Below are 22,443 nucleotides of genomic sequence, written 5' to 3'. Positions count from 1 at the left end.
AACCCTAGCTAGGCAGTGACAGTTCTTTAACCATGTAGACCCCTAGCTAGGCAGTGACAGTTCTTTAACCATGTAGACCCCTAGCTAGGCAGTGTCAGTTCTTTAACCATGTAGACCCCTAGCTAGGCAGTGACAGTTCTTTAACCATGTAGACCCCCTAGCTAGGCAGTGACAGTTCTTTCCCCATGTAGACCCCCTAGCTAGGCAGTGACAGTTCTTTAACCATGTAGACCCCTAGCTAGGCAGTGACAGTTCTTTAACCATGTAGACTCCTAGCTAGGCAGTGACAGTTCTTTAACCATGTAGACCCCCTAGCTAGGCAGTGTCAGTTCTTTAACCATGTAGACTCCTAGCTAGGCAGTGTCAGTTCTTTAACCATGTAGACCCCTAGCTAGGCAGTGACAGTTCTTTAACCATGTAGACCCCCTAGCTAGGCAGTGACAGTTCTTTCTCCATGTAGACCCCCTAGCTAGGCAGTGACAGTTCTTTCCCCTTGTAGACTCCTAGCTAGGCAGTGACAGTTCTTTAACCATGTAGACCCCCTAGCTAGGCAGTGACAGTTCTTTAACCATGTAGACTCCTAGCTAGGCAGTGACAGTTCTTTAACCATGTAGACCCCCTAGCTAGGCAGTGTCAGTTCTTTAACCATGTAGACTCCTAGCTAGGCAGTGTCAGTTCTTTAACCATGTAGACCCCCTAGCTAGGCAGTGTCAGTTCTTTAACCATGTAGACTCCTAGCTAGGCAGTGACAGTTCTTTAACCATGTAGACCCCCTAGCTAGGCAGTGTCAGTTCTTTAACCATGTAGACTCCTAGCTAGGCAGTGTCAGTTCTTTAACCATGTAGACCCCCTAGCTAGGCAGTGTCAGTTCTTTAACCATGTAGACCCCTAGCTAGGCAGTGACAGTTCTTTAACCATGTAGACTCCTAGCTAGGCAGTGACAGTTCTTTAACCATGTAGACCCCCTAGCTAGGCAGTGTCAGTTCTTTAACCATGTAGACTCCTAGCTAGGCAGTGACAGTTATTTAACCATGTAGACTCCTAGCTAGGCAGTGACCGCTCTTTAACCATGTAGACCCCTAGCTAGGCAGTGACAGTTCTTTAACCATGTAGACCCCTAGCTAGGCAGTGACAGTTCTTTCCCCATGTTGACCCCTAGCTAGGCAGTGACAGTTCTTTAACCATGTAGACCCCTAGCTAGGCAGTGACAGTTCTTTCTCCATGTAGACTCCTAGCTAGGCAGTGACAGTTCTTTCTCCATGTAGACCCCCTAGCTAGGCAGTGACAGTTCTTTAACCATGTAGACCCCTAGCTAGGCAGTGACAGTTATTTAACCATGTAGACCCCTAGCTAGGCAGTGACAGTTCTTTAACCATGTAGACCCCTTAGCTAGGCAGTGACAGTTCTTTAACCATGTAGACCCCTAGCTAGGCAGTGACAGTTCTTTAACCATGTAGACCCCCTAGCTAGGCAGTGTCAGTCTTTAACCATGTAGACCCCTAGCTAGGCAGTGTCAGTCTTTAACCATGTAGACTCCTAGCTAGGCAGTGACAGTTCTTTAACCATGTAGACTCCTAGCTAGGCAGTGTCAGTTCTTTAACCATGTAGACTCCTAGCTAGGCAGTGACAGTTCTTTAACCATGTAGACTCCTAGCTAGGTAGTGTCAGTTCTTTAACCATGTAGACTCCTAGCTAGGCAGTGACAGTTCTTTAACCATGTAGACCCCTAGCTAGGCAGTGTCAGTTCTTTCCCCATGTAGACCCCCTAGCTAGGCAGTGTAAGTTCTTTCCCCATGTAGACCCCCTAGCTAGGCAGTGTCAGTTCTTTCCCCATGTAGACCCCCTAGCTAGGCAGTGTCAGTTCTTTCCCCATGTAGACCCCCTAGCTAGGCAGTGTCAGTTCTTTAACCATGTAGACCCCCTAGCTAGGCAGTGACAGTTCTTTCCCCATGTAGACCCCCTAGCTAGGCAGTGACAGTTCTTTAACCATGTAGACCCCTAGCTTGGTAGTGACAGTTCTTTAACCATGTAGACCCCTAGCTATGTAGTGTCAGTTCTTTGACCATGTAGACCCCTAGGTAGGCAGTGTCAGTTCTTTAACCATGTAGACCCCTAGCTAGACAGTGACAGTTCTTTAACCATGTAGACCCCCTAGCTAGGCAGTGACAGTTCTTTAACCATGTAGACTCCTAGCTAGGCAGTGACAGTTCTTTAACCATGCAGACCCCTAGCTAGGCAGTGACAGTTCTTTAACCATGTAGACCCCCTAGCTAGGCAGTGACAGTTCTTTCTCCATGTAGACCCCTAGCTAGGCAGTGACAGTTCTTTCTCCATGTAGACCCCCTAGCTAGGCAGTGACAGTTCTTTAACCATGTAGACCCCCTAGTTAGGCAGTGACAGTTCTTTAACCATGTAGACCCCTAGCTAGGCAGTGACAGTTCTTTAACCATGTAGACCCCCTAGCTAGGCAGTGACAGTACTTTAACCATGTAGACCCCTAGCTAGGCAGTGACAGTTCTTTAACCATGTAGACCCCCTAGCTAGTCAGCGTCAGTCTTTAACCATGTAGACCCCCTAGCTAGGCAGTGTCAGTCTTTAACCATGTAGACTCCTAGCTAGGCAGTGTCAGTTCTTTAACCATGTAGACTCCTAGCTAGGCAGTGACAGTTCTTTAACCATGTAGACCCCTAGCTAGGCAGTGTCAGTTCTTTAACCATGTAGACTCCTAGCTAGGCAGTGACAGTTCTTTAACCATGTAGACTCCTAGCTAGGCAGTGACAGTTCTTTAACCATGTAGACCCCTAGCTAGGCAGTGTCAGTTCTTTAACCATGTAGACCCCTATCTAGGCAGTGACAGTTCTTTCTCCATGTAGACCCCCTAGCTAGGCAGTGTCAGTTCTTTAACCATGTAGACCCCCTAGCTAGGCAGTGACAGTTCTTTCTCCATGTAGACCCCCTAGCTAGGCATTGACAGTTCTTTAACCATGTAGACACCCTAGCTAGGCAGTGACAGTTCTTTAACCATGTAGACCCCTAGCTAGGCAGTGACAGTTCTTTAACCATGTAGACCCCCTAGCTAGGCAGTGACAGTTCTTTAACCATGTAGACCCCTAGCTAGGCAGTGACAGTTCTTTAACCATGTAGACCCCCTAGCTAGGCAGTGACAGTTCTTTAACCATGTAGACCCCCTAGCTAGGCAGTGTCAGTTCTTTAACCATGTAGACTCCTAGCTAGGCAGTGTCAGTTCTTTAACCATGTAGACCCCCTAGCTAGGCAGTGTCAGTTCTTTAACCATGTAGACTCCTAGCTAGGCAGTGTCAGTTCTTTAACCATGTAGACTCCCTAGCTAGGCAGTGACAGTTCTTTAACCATGTAGACTCCTAGCTAGGCAGTGACAGTTCTTTAACCATGTAGACCCCCTAGCTAGGCAGTGTCAGTTCTTTAACCATGTAGACTCCTAGCTAGGCAGTGACAGTTATTTAACCATGTAGACTCCTAGCTAGGCAGTGACCGTTCTTTAACCATGTAGACCCCTAGCTAGGCAGTGACAGTTCTTTAACCATGTAGACCCCTAGCTAGGCAGTGACAGTTCTTTCCCCATGTTGACCCCTAGCTAGGCAGTGACAGTTCTTTAACCATGTAGACCCCTAGCTAGGCAGTGACAGTTCTTTCTCCATGTAGACTCCTAGCTAGGCAGTGACAGTTCTTTCTCCATGTAGACCCCCTAGCTAGGCAGTGACCGTTCTTTAACCATGTAGACCCCTAGCTAGGCAGTGACAGTTATTTAACCATGTAGACCCCTAGCTAGGCAGTGACAGTTATTTAACCATGTAGACCCCCTAGCTAGGCAGTGTCAGGTCTTTAACCATGTAGACCCCCTAGCTAGGCAGTGTCAGTTCTTTCCCCATGTAGACCCCCTAGCTAGGCAGTGTCAGTTCTTTAACCATGTAGACCCCCTAGCTAGGCAGTGACAGTTCTTTCCCCATGTAGACCCCCTAGCTAGGCAGTGACAGTTCTTTAACCATGTAGACCCCTAGCTTGGTAGTGACAGTTCTTTAACCATGTAGACCCCTAGCTATGTAGTGTCAGTTCTTTGACCATGTAGACCCCTAGGTAGGCAGTGTCAGTTCTTTAACCATGTAGACCCCTAGCTAGACAGTGACAGTTCTTTAACCATGTAGACCCCCTAGCTAGGCAGTGACAGTTCTTTAACCATGTAGACTCCTAGCTAGGCAGTGACAGTTCTTTAACCATGTAGACCCCTAGCTAGGCAGTGACAGTTCTTTAACCATGTAGACCCCCTAGCTAGGCAGTGACAGTACTTTAACCATGTAGACCCCTAGCTAGGCAGTGACAGTTCTTTAACCATGTAGACCCCCTAGCTAGTCAGCGTCAGTCTTTAACCATGTAGACCCCCTAGCTAGGCAGTGTCAGTCTTTAACCATGTAGACTCCTAGCTAGGCAGTGTCAGTTCTTTAACCATGTAGACTCCTAGCTAGGCAGTGACAGTTCTTTAACCATGTAGACCCCTAGCTAGGCAGTGTCAGTTCTTTAACCATGTAGACTCCTAGCTAGGCAGTGACAGTTCTTTAACCATGTAGACTCCTAGCTAGGCAGTGACAGTTCTTTAACCATGTAGACCCCTAGCTAGGCAGTGTCAGTTCTTTAACCATGTAGACCCCTATCTAGGCAGTGACAGTTCTTTCTCCATGTAGACCCCCTAGCTAGGCAGTGTCAGTTCTTTAACCATGTAGACCCCCTAGCTAGGCAGTGACAGTTCTTTCTCCATGTAGACCCCCTAGCTAGGCATTGACAGTTCTTTAACCATGTAGACACCCTAGCTAGGCAGTGACAGTTCTTTAACCATGTAGACCCCTAGCTAGGCAGTGACAGTTCTTTAACCATGTAGACCCCCTAGCTAGGCAGTGACAGTTCTTTAACCATGTAGACCCCTAGCTAGGCAGTGACAGTTCTTTAACCATGTAGACCCCCTAGCTAGGCAGTGACAGTTCTTTAACCATGTAGACCCCCTAGCTAGGCAGTGTCAGTTCTTTAACCATGTAGACTCCTAGCTAGGCAGTGTCAGTTCTTTAACCATGTAGACCCCCTAGCTAGGCAGTGTCAGTTCTTTAACCATGTAGACTCCTAGCTAGGCAGTGTCAGTTCTTTAACCATGTAGACTCCCTAGCTAGGCAGTGACAGTTCTTTAACCTTGTAGACTCCTAGCTAGGCAGTGACAGTTCTTTAACCATGTAGACCCCCTAGCTAGGCAGTGTCAGTTCTTTAACCATGTAGACTCCTAGCTAGGCAGTGACAGTTATTTAACCATGTAGACTCCTAGCTAGGCAGTGACCGTTCTTTAACCATGTAGACCCCTAGCTAGGCAGTGACAGTTCTTTAACCATGTAGACCCCTAGCTAGGCAGTGACAGTTCTTTCCCCATGTTGACCCCTAGCTAGGCAGTGACAGTTCTTTAACCATGTAGACCCCTAGCTAGGCAGTGACAGTTCTTTCTCCATGTAGACTCCTAGCTAGGCAGTGACAGTTCTTTCTCCATGTAGACCCCCTAGCTAGGCAGTGACCGTTCTTTAACCATGTAGACCCCTAGCTAGGCAGTGACAGTTATTTAACCATGTAGACCCCTAGCTAGGCAGTGACAGTTATTTAACCATGTAGAACCCTAGCTAGGCAGTGACAGTTCTTTAACCATGTAGACCCCTAGCTAGGCAGTGACAGTTCTTTAACCATGTAGACCCCTAGCTAGGCAGTGTCAGTTCTTTAACCATGTAGACCCCTAGCTAGGCAGTGACAGTTCTTTAACCATGTAGACCCCCTAGCTAGGCAGTGACAGTTCTTTCCCCATGTAGACCCCCTAGCTAGGCAGTGACAGTTCTTTAACCATGTAGACCCCTAGCTAGGCAGTGACAGTTCTTTAACCATGTAGACTCCTAGCTAGGCAGTGACAGTTCTTTAACCATGTAGACCCCCTAGCTAGGCAGTGTCAGTTCTTTAACCATGTAGACTCCTAGCTAGGCAGTGTCAGTTCTTTAACCATGTAGACCCCTAGCTAGGCAGTGACAGTTCTTTAACCATGTAGACCCCTAGCTAGGCAGTGACAGTTCTTTAACCATGTAGACCCCCTAGCTAGGCAGTGACAGTTCTTTCTCCATGTAGACCCCCTAGCTAGGCAGTGACAGTTCTTTCCCCATGTAGACTCCTAGCTAGGCAGTGACAGTTCTTTAACCATGTAGACTCCTAGCTAGGCAGTGACAGTTCTTTAACCATGTAGACTCCTAGCTAGGCAGTGACAGTTCTTTAACCATGTAGACCCCCTAGCTAGGCAGTGACAGTTCTTTAACCATTTAGACTCCTAGCTAGGCAGTGACAGTTCTTTAACCATGTAGACCCCCTAGCTAGGCAGTGTCAGTTCTTTAACCATGTAGACTCCTAGCTAGGCAGTGTCAGTTCTTTAACCATGTAGACCCCCTAGCTAGGCAGTGTCAGTTCTTTAACCATGTAGACTCCTAGCTAGGCAGTGACAGTTCTTTAACCATGTAGACCCCCTAGCTAGGCAGTGTCAGTTCTTTAACCATGTAGACTCCTAGCTAGGCAGTGTCAGTTCTTTAACCATGTAGACCCCCTAGCTAGGCAGTGTCAGTTCTTTAACCATGTAGACCCCTAGCTAGGCAGTGTCAGTTCTTTAACCATGTAGACTCCTAGCTAGGCAGTGACAGTTATTTAACCATGTAGACCCCTAGCTAGGCAGTGACCGCTCTTTAACCATGTAGACCCCTAGCTAGGCAGTGACAGTTCTTTAACCATGTAGACCCCTAGCTAGGCAGTGACAGTTCTTTCCCCATGTTGACCCCTAGCTAGGCAGTGACAGTTCTTTAACCATGTAGACCCCTAGCTAGGCAGTGACAGTTCTTTCTCCATGTAGACTCCTAGCTAGGCAGTGACAGTTCTTTCTCCATGTAGACCCCCTAGCTAGGCAGTGACAGTTCTTTAACCATGTAGACCCCTAGCTAGGCAGTGACAGTTATTTAACCATGTAGACCCCTAGCTAGGCAGTGACAGTTCTTTAACCATGTAGACCCCTTAGCTAGGCAGTGACAGTTCTTTAACCATGTAGACCCCTAGCTAGGCAGTGACAGTTCTTTAACCATGTAGACCCCCTAGCTAGGCAGTGTCAGTCTTTAACCATGTAGACCCCCTAGCTAGGCAGTGTCAGTCTTTAACCATGTAGACTCCTAGCTAGGCAGTGACAGTTCTTTAACCATGTAGACTCCTAGCTAGGCAGTGTCAGTTCTTTAACCATGTAGACTCCTAGCTAGGCAGTGACAGTTCTTTAACCATGTAGACTCCTAGCTAGGTAGTGTCAGTTCTTTAACCATGTAGACTCCTAGCTAGGCAGTGACAGTTCTTTAACCATGTAGACCCCTAGCTAGGCAGTGTCAGTTCTTTCCCCATGTAGACCCCCTAGCTAGGCAGTGTAAGTTCTTTCCCCATGTAGACCCCCTAGCTAGGCAGTGTCAGTTCTTTCCCCATGTAGACCCCCTAGCTAGGCAGTGTCAGGTCTTTAACCATGTAGACCCCCTAGCTAGGCAGTGTCAGTTCTTTCCCCATGTAGACCCCCTAGCTAGGCAGTGTCAGTTCTTTAACCATGTAGACCCCCTAGCTAGGCAGTGACAGTTCTTTCCCCATGTAGACCCCCTAGCTAGGCAGTGACAGTTCTTTAACCATGTAGACCCCTAGCTTGGTAGTGACAGTTCTTTAACCATGTAGACCCCTAGCTATGTAGTGTCAGTTCTTTGACCATGTAGACCCCTAGGTAGGCAGTGTCAGTTCTTTAACCATGTAGACCCCTAGCTAGACAGTGACAGTTCTTTAACCATGTAGACCCCCTAGCTAGGCAGTGACAGTTCTTTAACCATGTAGACTCCTAGCTAGGCAGTGACAGTTCTTTAACCATGCAGACCCCTAGCTAGGCAGTGACAGTTCTTTAACCATGTAGACCCCCTAGCTAGGCAGTGACAGTTCTTTCTCCATGTAGACCCCTAGCTAGGCAGTGACAGTTCTTTCTCCATGTAGACCCCCTAGCTAGGCAGTGACAGTTCTTTAACCATGTAGACCCCCTAGTTAGGCAGTGACAGTTCTTTAACCATGTAGACCCCTAGCTAGGCAGTGACAGTTCTTTAACCATGTAGACCCCCTAGCTAGGCAGTGACAGTACTTTAACCATGTAGACCCCTAGCTAGGCAGTGACAGTTCTTTAACCATGTAGACCCCCTAGCTAGTCAGCGTCAGTCTTTAACCATGTAGACCCCCTAGCTAGGCAGTGTCAGTCTTTAACCATGTAGACTCCTAGCTAGGCAGTGTCAGTTCTTTAACCATGTAGACTCCTAGCTAGGCAGTGACAGTTCTTTAACCATGTAGACCCCTAGCTAGGCAGTGTCAGTTCTTTCCCCATGTAGACCCCCTAGCTAGGCAGTGTCAGTTCTTTAACCATGTAGACTCCTAGCTAGGCAGTGACAGTTCTTTAACCATGTAGACCCCTAGCTAGGCAGTGACAGTTCTTTAACCATGTAGACCCCTAGCTAGGCAGTGTCAGTTCTTTAACCATGTAGACTCCTAGCTAGGCAGTGACAGTTCTTTAACCATGTAGACTCCTAGCTAGGCAGTGACAGTTCTTTAACCATGTAGACTCCTAGCTAGGCAGTGACAGTTCTTTAACCATGTAGACCCCTAGCTAGGCAGTGACAGTTCTTTAACCATGTAGACCCCTAGCTAGGCAGTGTCAGTTCTTTAACCATGTAGACTCCTAGCTAGGCAGTGACAGTTCTTTAACCATGTAGACTCCTAGCTAGGCAGTGACAGTTCTTTAACCATGTAGACCCCCTAGCTAGGCAGTGACAGTTCTTTAACCATGTAGACCCCTAGCTAGGCAGTGACAGTTCTTTAACCATGTAGACCCCCTAGCTAGGCAGTGACAGTTCTTTAACCATGTAGACCCCCTAGCTAGGCATTGACAGTTCTTTAACCATGTAGACCCCTAGCTAGGCAGTGACAGTTCTTTAACCATGTAGACCCCCTAGCTAGGCAGTGACAGTTCTTTAACCATGTAGACCCCCTAGCTAGGCAGTGACAGTTCTTTAACCATGTAGACCCCTTGCTAGGCAGTGTCAGTTCTTTAACCATGTAGACTCCTAGCTAGGCAGTGACAGTTCTTTAACCATGTAGACTCCTAGCTAGGCAGTGACAGTTCTTTAACCATGTAGACCCCTAGCTAGGCAGTGTCAGTTCTTTAACCACGTAGACCCCTATCTAGGCAGTGACAGTTCTTTCTCCATGTAGACCCCCTAGCTAGGCAGTGTCAGTTCTTTAACCATGTAGACCCCCTAGCTAGGCAGTGACAGTTCTTTCTCCATGTAGACCCCTAGCTAGGCAGTGTCAGTTCTTTAACCATGTAGACTCCTAGCTAGGCAGTGACAGTTCTTTAACCATGTAGACCCCCTAGCTAGGCAGTGACAGTTATTTAACCATGTAGACCCCCTAGCTAGGCATTGACAGTTCTTTAACCATGTAGACACCCTAGCTAGGCAGTGACAGTTCTTTAACCATGTAGACCCCTAGCTAGGCAGTGACAGTTCTTTAACCATGTAGACCCCCTAGCTAGGCAGTGACAGTTCTTTAACCATGTAGACCCCTAGCTAGGCAGTGACAGTTCTTTAACCATGTAGACCCCCTAGCTAGGCAGTGACAGTTCTTTAACCATGTAGACCCCCTAGCTAGGCATTGACAGTTCTTTAACCATGTAGACCCCTAGCTAGGCAGTGCTAGTCTACCTGTCTGATGAGGATGACCATCAGTCTGTCCATCCTGGTCTCAGTGGTCCCAGCTGTCCCTGTTACCAACACACAGTGTCTTTGAGACAGGACCACCTGGTTGGCCCTGTGGTTATGTATCATGTTTCTCTCCCTTTGTTGTGTTTCGGTCAGTTTCACTATTCACACAGTACAAACACTCACATAGTCCTGACTGGACCATATACCTCCATCTACGCGTATGCATTCACACGTGACTATAGGAATACTCAGCGTGAGAGACAAGTGTGTGTGTGTGTGTGTGTGTGTGTGTGTGTGTGTGTGTGTGTGTGTGTGTGTGTGTGTGTGTGTGTGTGTGTGTGTGTGTGTGTGTGTGTGTGTGTGTGTGTGTGTGTGTGTGTTACATATGCATGTGTGCCTAACCTGTCAAACTGTGTAGTGGTCTACCAGCTGCTTCTACTCATCACCTCTCACTACTCTTAGTCGCTGAACCATGATCCTCCAGTTTGTTTATTTACCCTTCTAATACCCCAGTCCAGGTCAGCATGCTTGGTTGACTAACGTAGATGAAATGGGTTTGAACCATCAGGTCAGAGAATAGCACAGACAGGGAGGGAACAGAAGGGAGGGGATGGAGAATGTCTGTGGGAGGTTGTGGAATGCTCATAAAGTCATATTGGTACATTGACTATAGATGTTCATTAGGAGCACGTGTCTCTCTGCTCTCTATGTAAAGGGTGGGGTTTTAATCTAATAATCAATCTGTAGATTGGGTATAGAGTACTTGCAGGTACCATTACCAATGAACAAGCAGCAAAGCACAACCAAACAATCATATTTTCTGTTGTCCAGTGCTGCACTCTTAGGAAAAAAATGTTCCAAAAGGGTTCTTCGGCTGTCCTCATAGGAAAAACCTTTTTGGTTCTAGGGAAAAACCTTTTTGGTTCCACTTAGAACCCCTTTGGGTTCCATGTAGAACCCTCTGTGGAAAGGGTCCTACATCTACCTGGAACTAAAAAGGGTTATTCCAAGCGATCTCCTATGGGGACAGCTGAAGAAACCTTTTATGTTCTAGATAGCAAAAACAATTCTAAGAGTGGAGCAATGTTTATTATGTGGTTTACCCTTCTATCTGTGCTCTAGCTACAGAATAAAGCTGAATGCCATGGAAGATGTTTGGACTGTTTTTTATTTATTTATTTCACCTTTATTTAACCAGGTAGGCTAGTTGAGAACAAGTTCTCATTTACAACTGCGACCTGGCCAAGATAAAGAAAAGCAGTTTGACATATACAACAACACAGAGTTACACATGGAGTAAAACAAACATGCAGTTAATAATACAGCAGAAAAAAAGTATATATACTGTCACGATCGTCAAAGGGAGAGAGAGAGGACCAAGGCGCAGCGCGTGAAAAATACATCTTTTTATTATATGAAGAAAAAATGAAACAAACCAACGTGAAGCTATATATACAGATAGTGCTGACACAAACACTACACATAGACAATTACCCACAAAACAGCTAAAGTCTATGGTTGCCTTAAATATGGCTCCCAATCAGAGACAACCATAACCAGCTGTCTCTAATTGAGACCCAATTCAGGCAACCATAGACTTTCCTAGACACCTACACTGAACACTAAACCATCTACTCTACTAAACCCCCTAAACCATACAACACCCTAGACAATACAAAAACACACAAACTTCCCCATGTCACACCCTGACCTAACTAAAATAATAATGAAAACAAAGATAACTAAGGCCAGGGTGTGACATATACAGTGTGTGCAAATTAGGTAAGATAAGGGAGGTAAGGCAATACAATAGGCCATAGTGTCGAGGTAAGTATGATATAGCATTATCACTGGAGTGATAGATGTGCAGAAGATGAATGTGCAAGTAGAGATACTGGGGTGCAAAGGAGCAAAATAAATAAATAAATACAGTATGGGGATGAGGTAGTTGGATGAGGGGTGTTAAGCATGTCCCAGTTTAGGTCACCTAGCAGCACGAGCTGCCAGGTGGGGGGCAATCAATTCACATATGGTGTCCAGGGCACAGCTGGGGGCAGAGGGTGGTCTATAGCAAGCGGCAACGGTGAGAGACTTGTTTCTGGAAAGGTGGATTTTTATAAGTAGAAGCTCGAATTGTTTGGGCACAGACCTGGATAAGATGACAGAACTCTGCAGGATATCTCTGCAGTAGATTGCCACTCCGCCCCCTTTGGCAGGTCTATCTTGTCGAAAATGTTTTAGTTAGGGATGGAAATTTCAGGGGTTTTGGTGGTCTTCCTAAGCCAGGATTGACACGGCTAGGACATCAGGGTTGGCAGAGTGTGCTAAGGCAGTGAATAAAACAAACTTAGGGAGGAGGCTTCTAATGTTAACATGCATGAAACCAAGGCTTTTACAGTTACAGAAGTCAACAATTGAGAGCGCCTGGGGAATAGGAGAGGAGCTAGGCACTGCTGGGCCTGGATTAACCTCTACATCACCAGAGGAACAGAGGAGGAGTAGGAGTAGGTTAAGGGTACGGCTAAAGGGTATAAGAACTGGTCGTCTAGTACGTTCAGAACAGAGAGTAAAAGGAGCAGGTTTCTGGGCGTGATAGAATAGATTCAAGGCAAAATGTACATGGCAGGATGTGAATACAGTGGAGGTAAACCTAGGCATAGAGTGACGTTGAGAGAGATATTGTCTCTAGAAACATAATTTAAACCAGGTGATGTCACCGCATGTGTGGGAGGTGGAACTGAGGGGTTAGCTAAGGCATATTGAGCAGGGCTAGAGGCTCTACAGTGAAATAAGACAATAATCACTAACCAGAACAGCAATGGACAAGGCATATTGTCATTAGGGAGAGGCATGCGTAGCCGAGTGATCATAGGGGTCCAGTGAGTAGTTAAGCTGGCTGGAGACACGGCGATTCAGACAGCTAGCGGGCCGGGGCTAACAAGCTAGTAGAAGGGCCTTAGCGGTACGTCGCGACGGAAGAAGTCTGTTGTAGCCTCCTCGTGTGGTTCCATCGGCAGACCAGCCGTGATGGATTAGTAGGGTTCCGTGTAGTAAAGGTGCCCAGTCCAAATGGCAAAATAAGCAGGTTGTTGTGAGCAGGTTGTTGGGTAGCATCCAGCCATTTTAGCTGCTGTGACTTCATAAGGAAGGTATTCACTCCGTTCCATGGATGATTTACCCGGAGAGGAGAGGGTTACCTGGGCACCATGTCAACTCATAGAGGGAGGGAGAGAGCGAAGGGAGGGAGAGGAGGGAGGGAGAGAGGGAATGGAGGGAGAGAGGGAGGGAGCGAGGGAGGTAGGTAGGGAGAGGAGGGAGGGAGGTAGGGAGAGGAGGGAGGGAGGGAGGGTGGAGAGAGAGAGAGACAACTTTGGTGTCCATCTTAGCTATGAATTCAGCTGGATTTTGTAAACGCTATTGTACAATTTGAATGTGGTTTACTGGTAAGTGGAATAGAACAGAACGATTGTATTATGCCAATCAGATTGAGAAACTGCTCTGGGTTTACTTTTGAGCCAATAAATCAACTTATTTTGACTCCATTGGAAATGAACAGTGTGAAAACCCAGGACCGGTGGAGAGAGGCCCATGCCAGACTGACAAGCCAGAAGAACGTCCATTTAATTACCATTTCAAACCAGTCCAACTGTACCATAACAACATACAGTTATCACACCAGTTCAAACCAGTCCAACAGAACCATAACAACATACAGTTATCATCACACCAGTTCAAACCAGTCCAACTGAACCGTAACAACCTACAGTTATCATCACACCAGTTCAAACCAGTCCAACAGAACCATAACAACCTACAGTTATCATCACACCAGTTCAAACCAGTCCAACAGAACCATAACAACCTACAGTTATCATCACACCAGCTCAAACCAGTCCAACAGAACCATAACAACCTACAGTTATCATCACACCAGTTCAAACCAGTCCAACAGAACCATAACAACCTACAGTTATCATCACACCAGCTCAAACCAGTCCAACAGAACCATAACAACCTACAGTTATCATCACACCAGTTCAAACCAGTCCAACTGAACCGTAACAACCTACAGTTATCATCACACCAGTTCAAACCAGTCTAACTGTACCATAACAACCTACAGTTAACCACTCACCAGTTCAAACCAGTCCAACTGTACCATAACAACCTACAGTTATCATCACACAAGTTCAAACCAGTCGAACTGTACCGTAACAACATACAGTTATCATCACACCAGTTCAAACCAGTCCAACTGAACCGTAACAACCTACAGTTATCATCACACCAGTTCAAACCAGTCCAACTGTACCATAACAACCTACAGTTATCATCACACCAGTCCAACTGTACCATAACAACCTACAGTTATCATCACACCAGTTCAAACCAGTCGAACTGTACCATAACAACATACAGTTATCACACCAGTTCAAACCAGTCCAACTGTCACGTTCCTGACCTATTTCTGTTAATTTGTTATATGTGTTAGTTGGTCAGGACGTGAGTTTGGGTGGGCATTCTATGTTTTCTGTTTCTGTGTTGGTTTTGGGTTGCCTGGTATGGCTCTTAATTAGAGGCAGGTGTTTGGCGTTCCTCTAATTAAGAGTCATATTTAGGTAGGCGTTGTCACAGTGTTCGTTGTGGGTGATTGTCTTCCGTGTCTGTGTCTGTTCACCACGCGGGACTGTTTACGGTTTGTTCAGTTTGTGTAGCCTATGTTCCTATTCGTGCGTTTTTTCTTGTTTTATGTAAGTACGTCGTCTAGGTCTGTCTACACCGTTTGTTGTTTTTGTTAGTTTAATCAAGTTCGTGTTTCGTTAATAAAATATGTCTTTTCACTACGCTGCGCCTTGGTTCCCTCAATACTCCTCCTCTTCAGATGAAGAGGAGGAGGACTGCCGTTACAGAATCACCCACCAAATCTCCAGAACCAAGCAGCGGAGTAAATGGAGTAAGGGACAGGAAAAGAAGGAGGAATGGACTTGGGATGATATATTGGACGGGAAAGGTTGCTACACATGGGAGGAGATCCTGGCTGGTAGGGATCGCCTCCCATGGGAACAGCTGGAGGCACTGAGGAGAGCAGAGGCTACCGGAGAGAGGAACCGGAGTTATGAGGGAACGCATCTTGCACGGAAAACCAAAAAGCCCGTGAGTAACACCCAAAAATTTCTTGGGGGGGGGCTAAGTGGTAGTGGGCCAAGGGCAGGTAGGAGACCTGCGCCCACTTCCCAGGCTTACCGTGGAGAGCGGGAGTACGGGCAGGCGCCGTGTTACGCAGTAGAGCGCACGGTGTCTCCTGTACGAGTGCATAGCCCAGTGCGGGTTATTCCACCTCCCCGCACTGGTAGGGCTAGATTGGGTATTGAGCCAGGTGTCATGAGGCCGGCTCAACGCGTCTGGTCTCCAGTGCGTCTCCTCGGGCCGGCATACATGGCACCTGCCTTACGCATGGTTTCCCCGGTTCGCCTACATAGGCCGGTGCGGGTTATTCCACCTCCCCGCACTGGTCGGGCGACCGGGAGCATTCAACCAGGTAAGGTTGGGCAGGCTCAATGCTCAAGAGTGCCAGTACGCCTCCACGGTCCGGTATTTCCGGCGCCACCTCCCCGCCCCAGCCTAGTACCTACAGTGCCTACACTACGCACTAGGCTACCAGTGCGTCTCCTGAGCCCAGTTCCTCCTCCACGCACTCTCCCTGTAGTGCGTGTATCCAGTTCGGTGCCTCCAGTTCCGGCACCACGCACTAAGCCTCCTGTGCGTCTCCAGAGCCCTGTACACACTGTTTCTTCTCCCCCTACTAATCCTGATGTGCTTGTCCTCAGCCCGGTGTCACCAGTGCCGGTACCACGCACCAGGTATAGAGTGGGCTTTGAGAGTACAGTGTGCCCTGTCCCTGCTCCCCGCACTAGTATGAAGGTGCGTGTCCTTAGCCCGGTGCCTCCAGTTACGGCACCACGCACCAGGTCTACAGTGCGCCTTATCCGGCCAGAGCCATCCGTCTCACCAGCGCCATCTGAGCCATCCGTCTCCCCAGCGCCATCTGAGCCATCCGTCTCCCCAGCGCCATCTGAGCCATCCGTCTCCCCAGCGTCGTCTGAGCCATCCGTCTGCAATGAGCCTGCAAAGCCGCCCGTCTGCCATGAGCCTGCAAAGCCGCCCGTCTGCCATGAGCCTACAGAGCCGTCCGCCAGACAGGAGCCTACAGAGCCGTCCGCCAGACAGGAGCCGCTAGAGCCGCCCGCCAGACAGGAGCCGCTAGAGCCGCCCGCCAGACAGGAGCCGCTAGAGCCGCCCGTCAGACAGGATCTGCCAGAGCCGCCAACCAGACAGGATCTGCCAGAGCCGCCAACCAGACAGGATCTGCCAGAGCCGCCAACCAGACAGGATCTGCCAGAGCCACCAACCAGACAGGATCTGCCAGAGCCGCCAGCCAGCCATGAGCGTCGAGAGCCGTCAGCCAGCCATGAGCGTCGAGAGCCGTCAGCCAGCCATGAGCGTCGAGAGCCGTCAGCCAGCCATGAGCGTCGAGAGCCGTCAGCCAGCCATGAGCGTCGAGAGCCGTCAGCCAGCCATGAGCGTCGAGAGCCGTCAGCCAGCCATGAGCGTCGAGAGCCGTCAGCCTGCCATGAGCGTCCAGATTCGTCAGTCAGCCATGAGCTGCCCTTCAGCCTGAAACGGCTATATACCCAGAACTGCCCCTCAGTCCAGAGCTGTCTCTCTGTCCGGAGCTGCCTTTCAGTCCGGAGTTGCCCCTCTATCGTGATCTCCCTCTCTATCTTGATCTACCTCTATTTTCTGATCTATCCCTCTGTCTGGTGCTATCCCTCTGTGTTGATTTATCTCTCTGTCCCGGTGCTGTCCATGTCATTGATGTTACTAAAAGGATTTTGTGGGGATAAATTGAGGGTGGACATTTTTAGGGGGAGAGGGAGGTTAGGATTGACTATGGTGGGGTGGAGACCTCGCCCGGAGCCTGAGCCACCACCGTGGTCAGATGCCCACCCAGACCCTCCCCTAGACTTTGTGCTGGTGCGCCCAGAGTTCGCACCTTATGGGGGGGGTTATGTCACGTTCCTGACCTATTTCTGTTAATTTGTTATGTGTGTTAGTTGGTCAGGACGTGAGTTTGGGTGGGCATTCTATGTTTTCTGTTTCTGTGTTGGTTTTGGGTTGCCTGGTATGGCTCTTAATTAGAGGCAGGTGTTTGGCGTTCCTTTAATTAAGAGTCATATTTAGGTAGGCGTTGTCACAGTGTTCGTTGTGGGTGATTGTCTTCTGTGTCTGTGTCTGTTCACCACGCGGGACTGTTTACGGTTTGTTCGGTTTGTGTAGCCTATGTTCCTATTCGTGCGTTTTTTCTTGTTTTATGTAAGTACGTCGTCTAGGTCTGTCTACACCGTTTGTTGTTTTTGTTAGTTTAATCAAGTTCGTGTTTCGTTAATAAAATATGTCTTTTCACTACGCTGCGCCTTGGTTCCCTCAATACTCCTCCTCTTCAGATGAAGAGGAGGAGGACTGCCGTTACACCAACTGTACTGTAACAACATACAGTTATCATCACACCAGTTCAAACCAGTCCAACTGTACCATAACAACCTACAGTTATCATCACACCAGTTCAAACCAGTCCAACAGAATCATAACAACCTACAGTTATCATCACACCAGTTCAAACCAGTCCAACTGTACCATAACAACCTACAGTTATCATCACACCAGTCCAACTGTACCATAACAACCTACAGTTATCATCACACCAGTTCAAACCAGTCCAACAGAATCATAACAACCTACAGTTATCATCATACCAGTTCAAACCAGTCCAACTGTACCATAACAACCTACAGTTATCATCACACCAGTTCAAACCAGTCGAACTGTACCATAACAACATACAGTTATCATCACACCAGTTCAAACCAGTCCAACTGAACCGTAACAACTTACAGTAATCGCCATAGCTATGGTCACCATAGCAGCACCCACCCGTAGCACGCGCTCCATCAGGTATATCTCTCTGGTCACCCCCAAAGCCAATTTCTCCTTTGGCCGCCTCTCCTTCCAGTTCTCTGCTGCCAATGACTGGAAAGAACTACAAAAATCTCTGAAACTGGAAACACTTATCTCCCTCACTAGCTTAAATCACCAGCTGTCAGAGCAGCTCACAGATTACTGCACCTGTATGTCACGCCCTGGCCTTAGTATTATTTGTTTTCTTTATTATTTTAGTTAGGTCAGAGTGTGACATGGGGTATGTGTGTGTTTGGGGGTATTATATGGTAGAGGTGGTGTTGGTTGTAGTGTATGGGTTTGTGTTGAGTGTATGTATCTAGCTGTGTCTATGGGTGTGTGTAGTTTTCTAGGAAAGTCTATGGTTGCCTGAATGGGTTCTCAATTAGAGACAGCTGGTTTCTGTTGTCTCTAATTGGGAACCATATTTAAGGCTGCCATAGGCTTTAGCTGTTTGTGGGTCATTGTATATGTATATGTCGATGTAAGTAGTTTGTGTGTGCACTTGCGTTTGAAGTTTCACGATCGTTTGTTGTTTTTTGTTAGTGTTGTTTAAGTGTTTCGTGATCATCTTCGTCGTTATAAATAAAGAAGATGTATTCATATCATGTTGCGCCTTGGTCCTCTCATTCATGTCAACACGATCGTGACACTGTACATAGCCCATCTATAATTTAGCCCAAACAACTACCTCTTCCCCTACTGTATTTATGTATTTATTTTGCTCCTTTGCACCCCATTATTTCTATTTCTACTTTGCACATTTACCACTGCAAATCTACCATTCCAGTGTTTTACTTGCTATATTGTATTTACCTCGCCACCATGGCCTTTTTTTGCCTTTACCTCATCTCACCTCATTTGCCTCACTTATTTTTCTACTGTATTATTGACTGTATGTTTGTTTTACTCCATGTGTAACTCTGTGTTGTTGTATGTGTCGAACTGCTTTGCTTTATCTTGGCCAGGTCGCAATTGTAAATGAGAACTTGTTCTCAACTTGCCTACCTGGTTAAATGAAGGTGAAATAAAAAATAAATGTAAAAAATCATCACACCAGTTCAAACCAGTCCAACTGAACCAAAACAACCTACAGTAATAACATGCATATGCTCATGCGGAACGACGAGAGAGACAAGTGTGTGTGTGTGTGTGTGTGTGTGTGTGTGTGTGTGTGTGTGTGTGTGTGTGTGTGTGTGTGTGTGTGTGTGTGTGTGTAACTTTTCCAGCAGAATGAGATATCAGTGCTTCTCTAGGAGTCCATCAGTCACGTGGTTGGGGTGCATTAAGGGTGCATTAGGGGTTTAGTAGGGGTGTAGCAGGGTTGTGGGAGGTCTGTCTGTGTCAGGAGGAATGTGCCACAGCTGGATAGTGAAGGCGGACAGGGACGGGGGTGACGGGGTACGGGGGCATCAGGGGCACCCAGGACTGAGCCAGGCTGTGTGAACCATGGAGCGGGGCAATTACTGGAAGTTTTTCTCAGATGAGGCTATGGGCTGGCCGTTTGGCCCCTGGGGGCCGAGAGCTTAAAACATCTATTGAATCAGATACGCTCCTCCTGAACCTCTCCGCTCTCAGCTGTTCTCCCTCGTTTTCTTCATCCCTCGCTCTGTCTCGGTCGGTCGGTCACTCACTCACTCACACAGCTGTAAAATAATGAATCACCTCAAAGGTATGGCCAGTTATGTAATATATTTTTACAAGAGCTGTGAGTAGATGATGGAGTTCACCAACCTATTCACATTTGTAATGGTAGTGGTGTCTCTCTCTCTCTCTCTCTCTCTCTCTCTCTCTCTCTCTCTCTCTCTCTCTCTCTCTCTCTCTCCCTCTCTCTCTCTCTCTCTCTCTCTCTCTCTCTCTCTCTCTCTCTCTCTCTCTCTCTCTCTCTCTCTCTCTCTCTCTCTCTCTCTCTCTCTCTGTCCCCTTTCAGCCCAGGCGGAGTATTAGGGTTCTATGAGTCAAACCTTCCTCAAGAGAGCTCTTCTCACAATATCGCTAACTTGATTGATAGTTAATTAACTGTAATACACTTTCTGACTGGAGTAGTGTTCCGTAGACAATGAGGAGTAATCACAACATTATTTTTGGAGCTGTGGACTCTTTTTATTTAATTTTGGAAACATTGATTGAACTGCTTCATTTGAATATCAACCAGTCAGCAGAGACTGTTTAGTGTTTTCTATCAAACAACCCAGAGATTTTCCTTCTAGGGAGGGAGTGTGTGTGTGGTGTGTCTTCTGTCTGGGTGTGTGTGTCAGTGTGCATGTTCTCTTCATTGAGGACTGTGTGTCTGAGGGGACCCACTCATCAACCTAGCAACAGGTGGGAGGGTTCAGAATGTGAGGGAGAAATTCATATTTACCAATGAAGCCCCTCTCCAGCACAGTAACCCCGCCTCCTCATGTGGACTTCCCTGTGTGTGTGTGTGTGTGATGATTCTGCAGTGGGCCGGTGCATGGACTGAAACAGTGAGCTGTGATAGAGGGAGGGTCAGTGTGTGTGTGCATGCTAACAGTGTGCCTTATGGACAGAGGGGGCTTGAGTGGCTGTTGACTAGCCGGCTAGTAGGTGGAGGAACAGTAAGAACACAGACAGAACTCTGTGCTTGTTGGATCCCGTGTTTGTTGTGGAATCTATACTCTCAGACCAGGAGGTTCTGGGTGACGGTGGGTTGAAGGAGCGGGATGTCTAAGATGACGTTGTGGTTGGGCCTTCTCCTGGCTCTCAGCGCAGGTCGTCTGGATGCTTGGTTCTGGAACAAGGACCCTGATCCTACTACCCAAGCCCCAACGAAGGCAGGAGGACAGCCTAAGAGAGGTGAGGAGAACCTGGCAGGGGTTGGGGCAGAAATCATCAACGTGGCTGATGGGATCCGTAAGTTTGTGCAGACGTGGGACGCGACCCCAACCACTTGGACTGACGGAGGAGTGGCGAGCCCTACCACACAGACGGTTAATAAAGAGGAGTCTGGGTCTGGGGAAGGATCTGGGTCTGGGTCTAAGGAAGGATCTGGGTCTGGGGAAGGGTCTGGGTCTAAGGAAGGATCTGGGAAAGGATCTGGGTCTGGGTCGAAGGAAGGATTTGTGTCTGGGTCTGGGGAAGGATCTGGGTCTGGGGAAGGATCTGGGTCTAAGGAAGGATCTGGGGAAGGATCTGGGTCTGGGGAAGGATCTGGGTCTAAGGAAAGATCTGGGGAAGGATCTGGGTCTGGGGAAGGATCTGGGTCTAAGGAAGGATCTGGGTCTAAGGAAGGATCTGGGTCTGGGGAAGCATCTGGCTCTAAGGAAGGATCTGGGTCTGAGACGGGTTCAGGATCAGGGTCTAGTTCAGCATCTGGTGTAGGGTCTGGGTTTGGATCGGGGGCTGAGTCTGGTGTAAGTTTAGGGACCAGCTCGGGTTCGGGGTCAGGGCTTGGAGAAAGGAAAAGCTTGGTTCTCCCCACTAACCTAACATGGGTGGTGGAGGATGACCTCACAGGGGTTGAGGGGGTGAAACAGGGTGAACCAAAGACCAACCTCTCTGACATCACTTCTCATGACCACAATGGAACCTGCCAACTCGTGCCCTCTGATTGGCCGATCTGCATATCAAGGGGGTCGAAGCATTTCTCGCTGCCCAACTTCCTGAACCACACCTCTGTGGAGGAGGTTGGCGTGGCCCTGAGAGAGTGGGCGTGGCTGGCCAAGGCGGGGTGCCACCATGGAGCCGAATGGTTCCTCTGCCTCCTCCTGGTGCCCAGGTGCCCGCTGCCTGGCCAGGTGCTCGCTAAGGTTCCCCTTCTGCCCTGCTGCAGCTTCTGCCAAGTCCTGCAAGACAGCTGCTGGCCAGCCCTGGATGACGGGCGACTTCCTATAGAGTGTAATTTGCTGCCCGACAGGGATCAGGAGGCGGGGTTGCGCTGTCCGCCATGCGTGTCAGTTAGTAATCGGAAAGGTAAAACCACGGGTTAGAATGTATCCTGTTTGGAGATACATTTTGAATCCGGTTGTCTGGTTGTGTGTGTGTGTGTGTGTGTGTGTGTGTGTGTGTGTGTGTGTGTGTGTGTGTGTGTGTGTGTGTGTGTGTGTGCATGCGCACGTGTGTTTAACACACCTTTGTGAAGCAGCATAGACACGCATTATCCTCACATTTGAGCGAGTTCAAAATGCTTGGCGGCGGTGGGGACTTTCAGTCAGGGACTGCTGATGATTGTACCTTGTTTTGGGGTCAATCACACTCCACTGCACGTAATCAGAAGTGTGACATGAACACAAGCATGACTGACCGCCACTATAGACCACCGACCTGGGAGCATTTGCATGTTGGTTATAAATGTTAACGTTAATAATAATGTTTTGTCTGCATAGAGTGGAGACAACCCATGAAATATACATGAAGCATTGGACAAAATCATGCTACAACATGTTGTTTTCCGACAGCGGAAAATTATTTTCCTGCATTCTTTCTAATGAAGCATTTATGAGTATTCAGATATGCTCGTACTGTAGGGTGGACTTGTGATTCATGTGATGCAGTAAAGATGCATATGGAGAAGTGGAAAATGCACACTGTTTAGAATCTGTTCTCCAGACTTCTATAAGCT

General features: G+C 47.9%; 1 protein-coding gene across 4 annotated transcripts in view; it reads left to right on the top strand.

The window, feature by feature from the left end:
- Positions 1–22,443, top strand: part of LOC129859862 (collagen alpha-1(XVIII) chain-like) — a 108,979-nt gene that overhangs the window by 33,498 nt on the left and 53,038 nt on the right. For 2 of the 4 annotated variants that reach the window (XM_055930052.1, XM_055930050.1), the window contains exon 1: positions 20,331–21,794. The exons of 1 other annotated variant lie outside the window; for it this stretch is intronic. In XM_055930052.1, the coding sequence (XP_055786027.1) occupies positions 20,546–21,794 (1,249 nt within the window). In that variant the 5' untranslated portion in view covers positions 20,331–20,545. Of the gene's footprint in view, positions 1–20,330; positions 21,795–22,443 lie in introns of those variants that run through there. One more of the 4 variants, XM_055930053.1, reaches the window with a different exon arrangement.

Source organism: Salvelinus fontinalis, chromosome 7, assembly GCF_029448725.1.
Source record: "Salvelinus fontinalis isolate EN_2023a chromosome 7, ASM2944872v1, whole genome shotgun sequence".
NCBI classification, from domain to species: domain Eukaryota; kingdom Metazoa; phylum Chordata; class Actinopteri; order Salmoniformes; family Salmonidae; genus Salvelinus; species Salvelinus fontinalis.
Note: the sequence above shows the minus strand (reverse complement) of the source record. Positions and strands in the feature narration are given on the sequence as shown.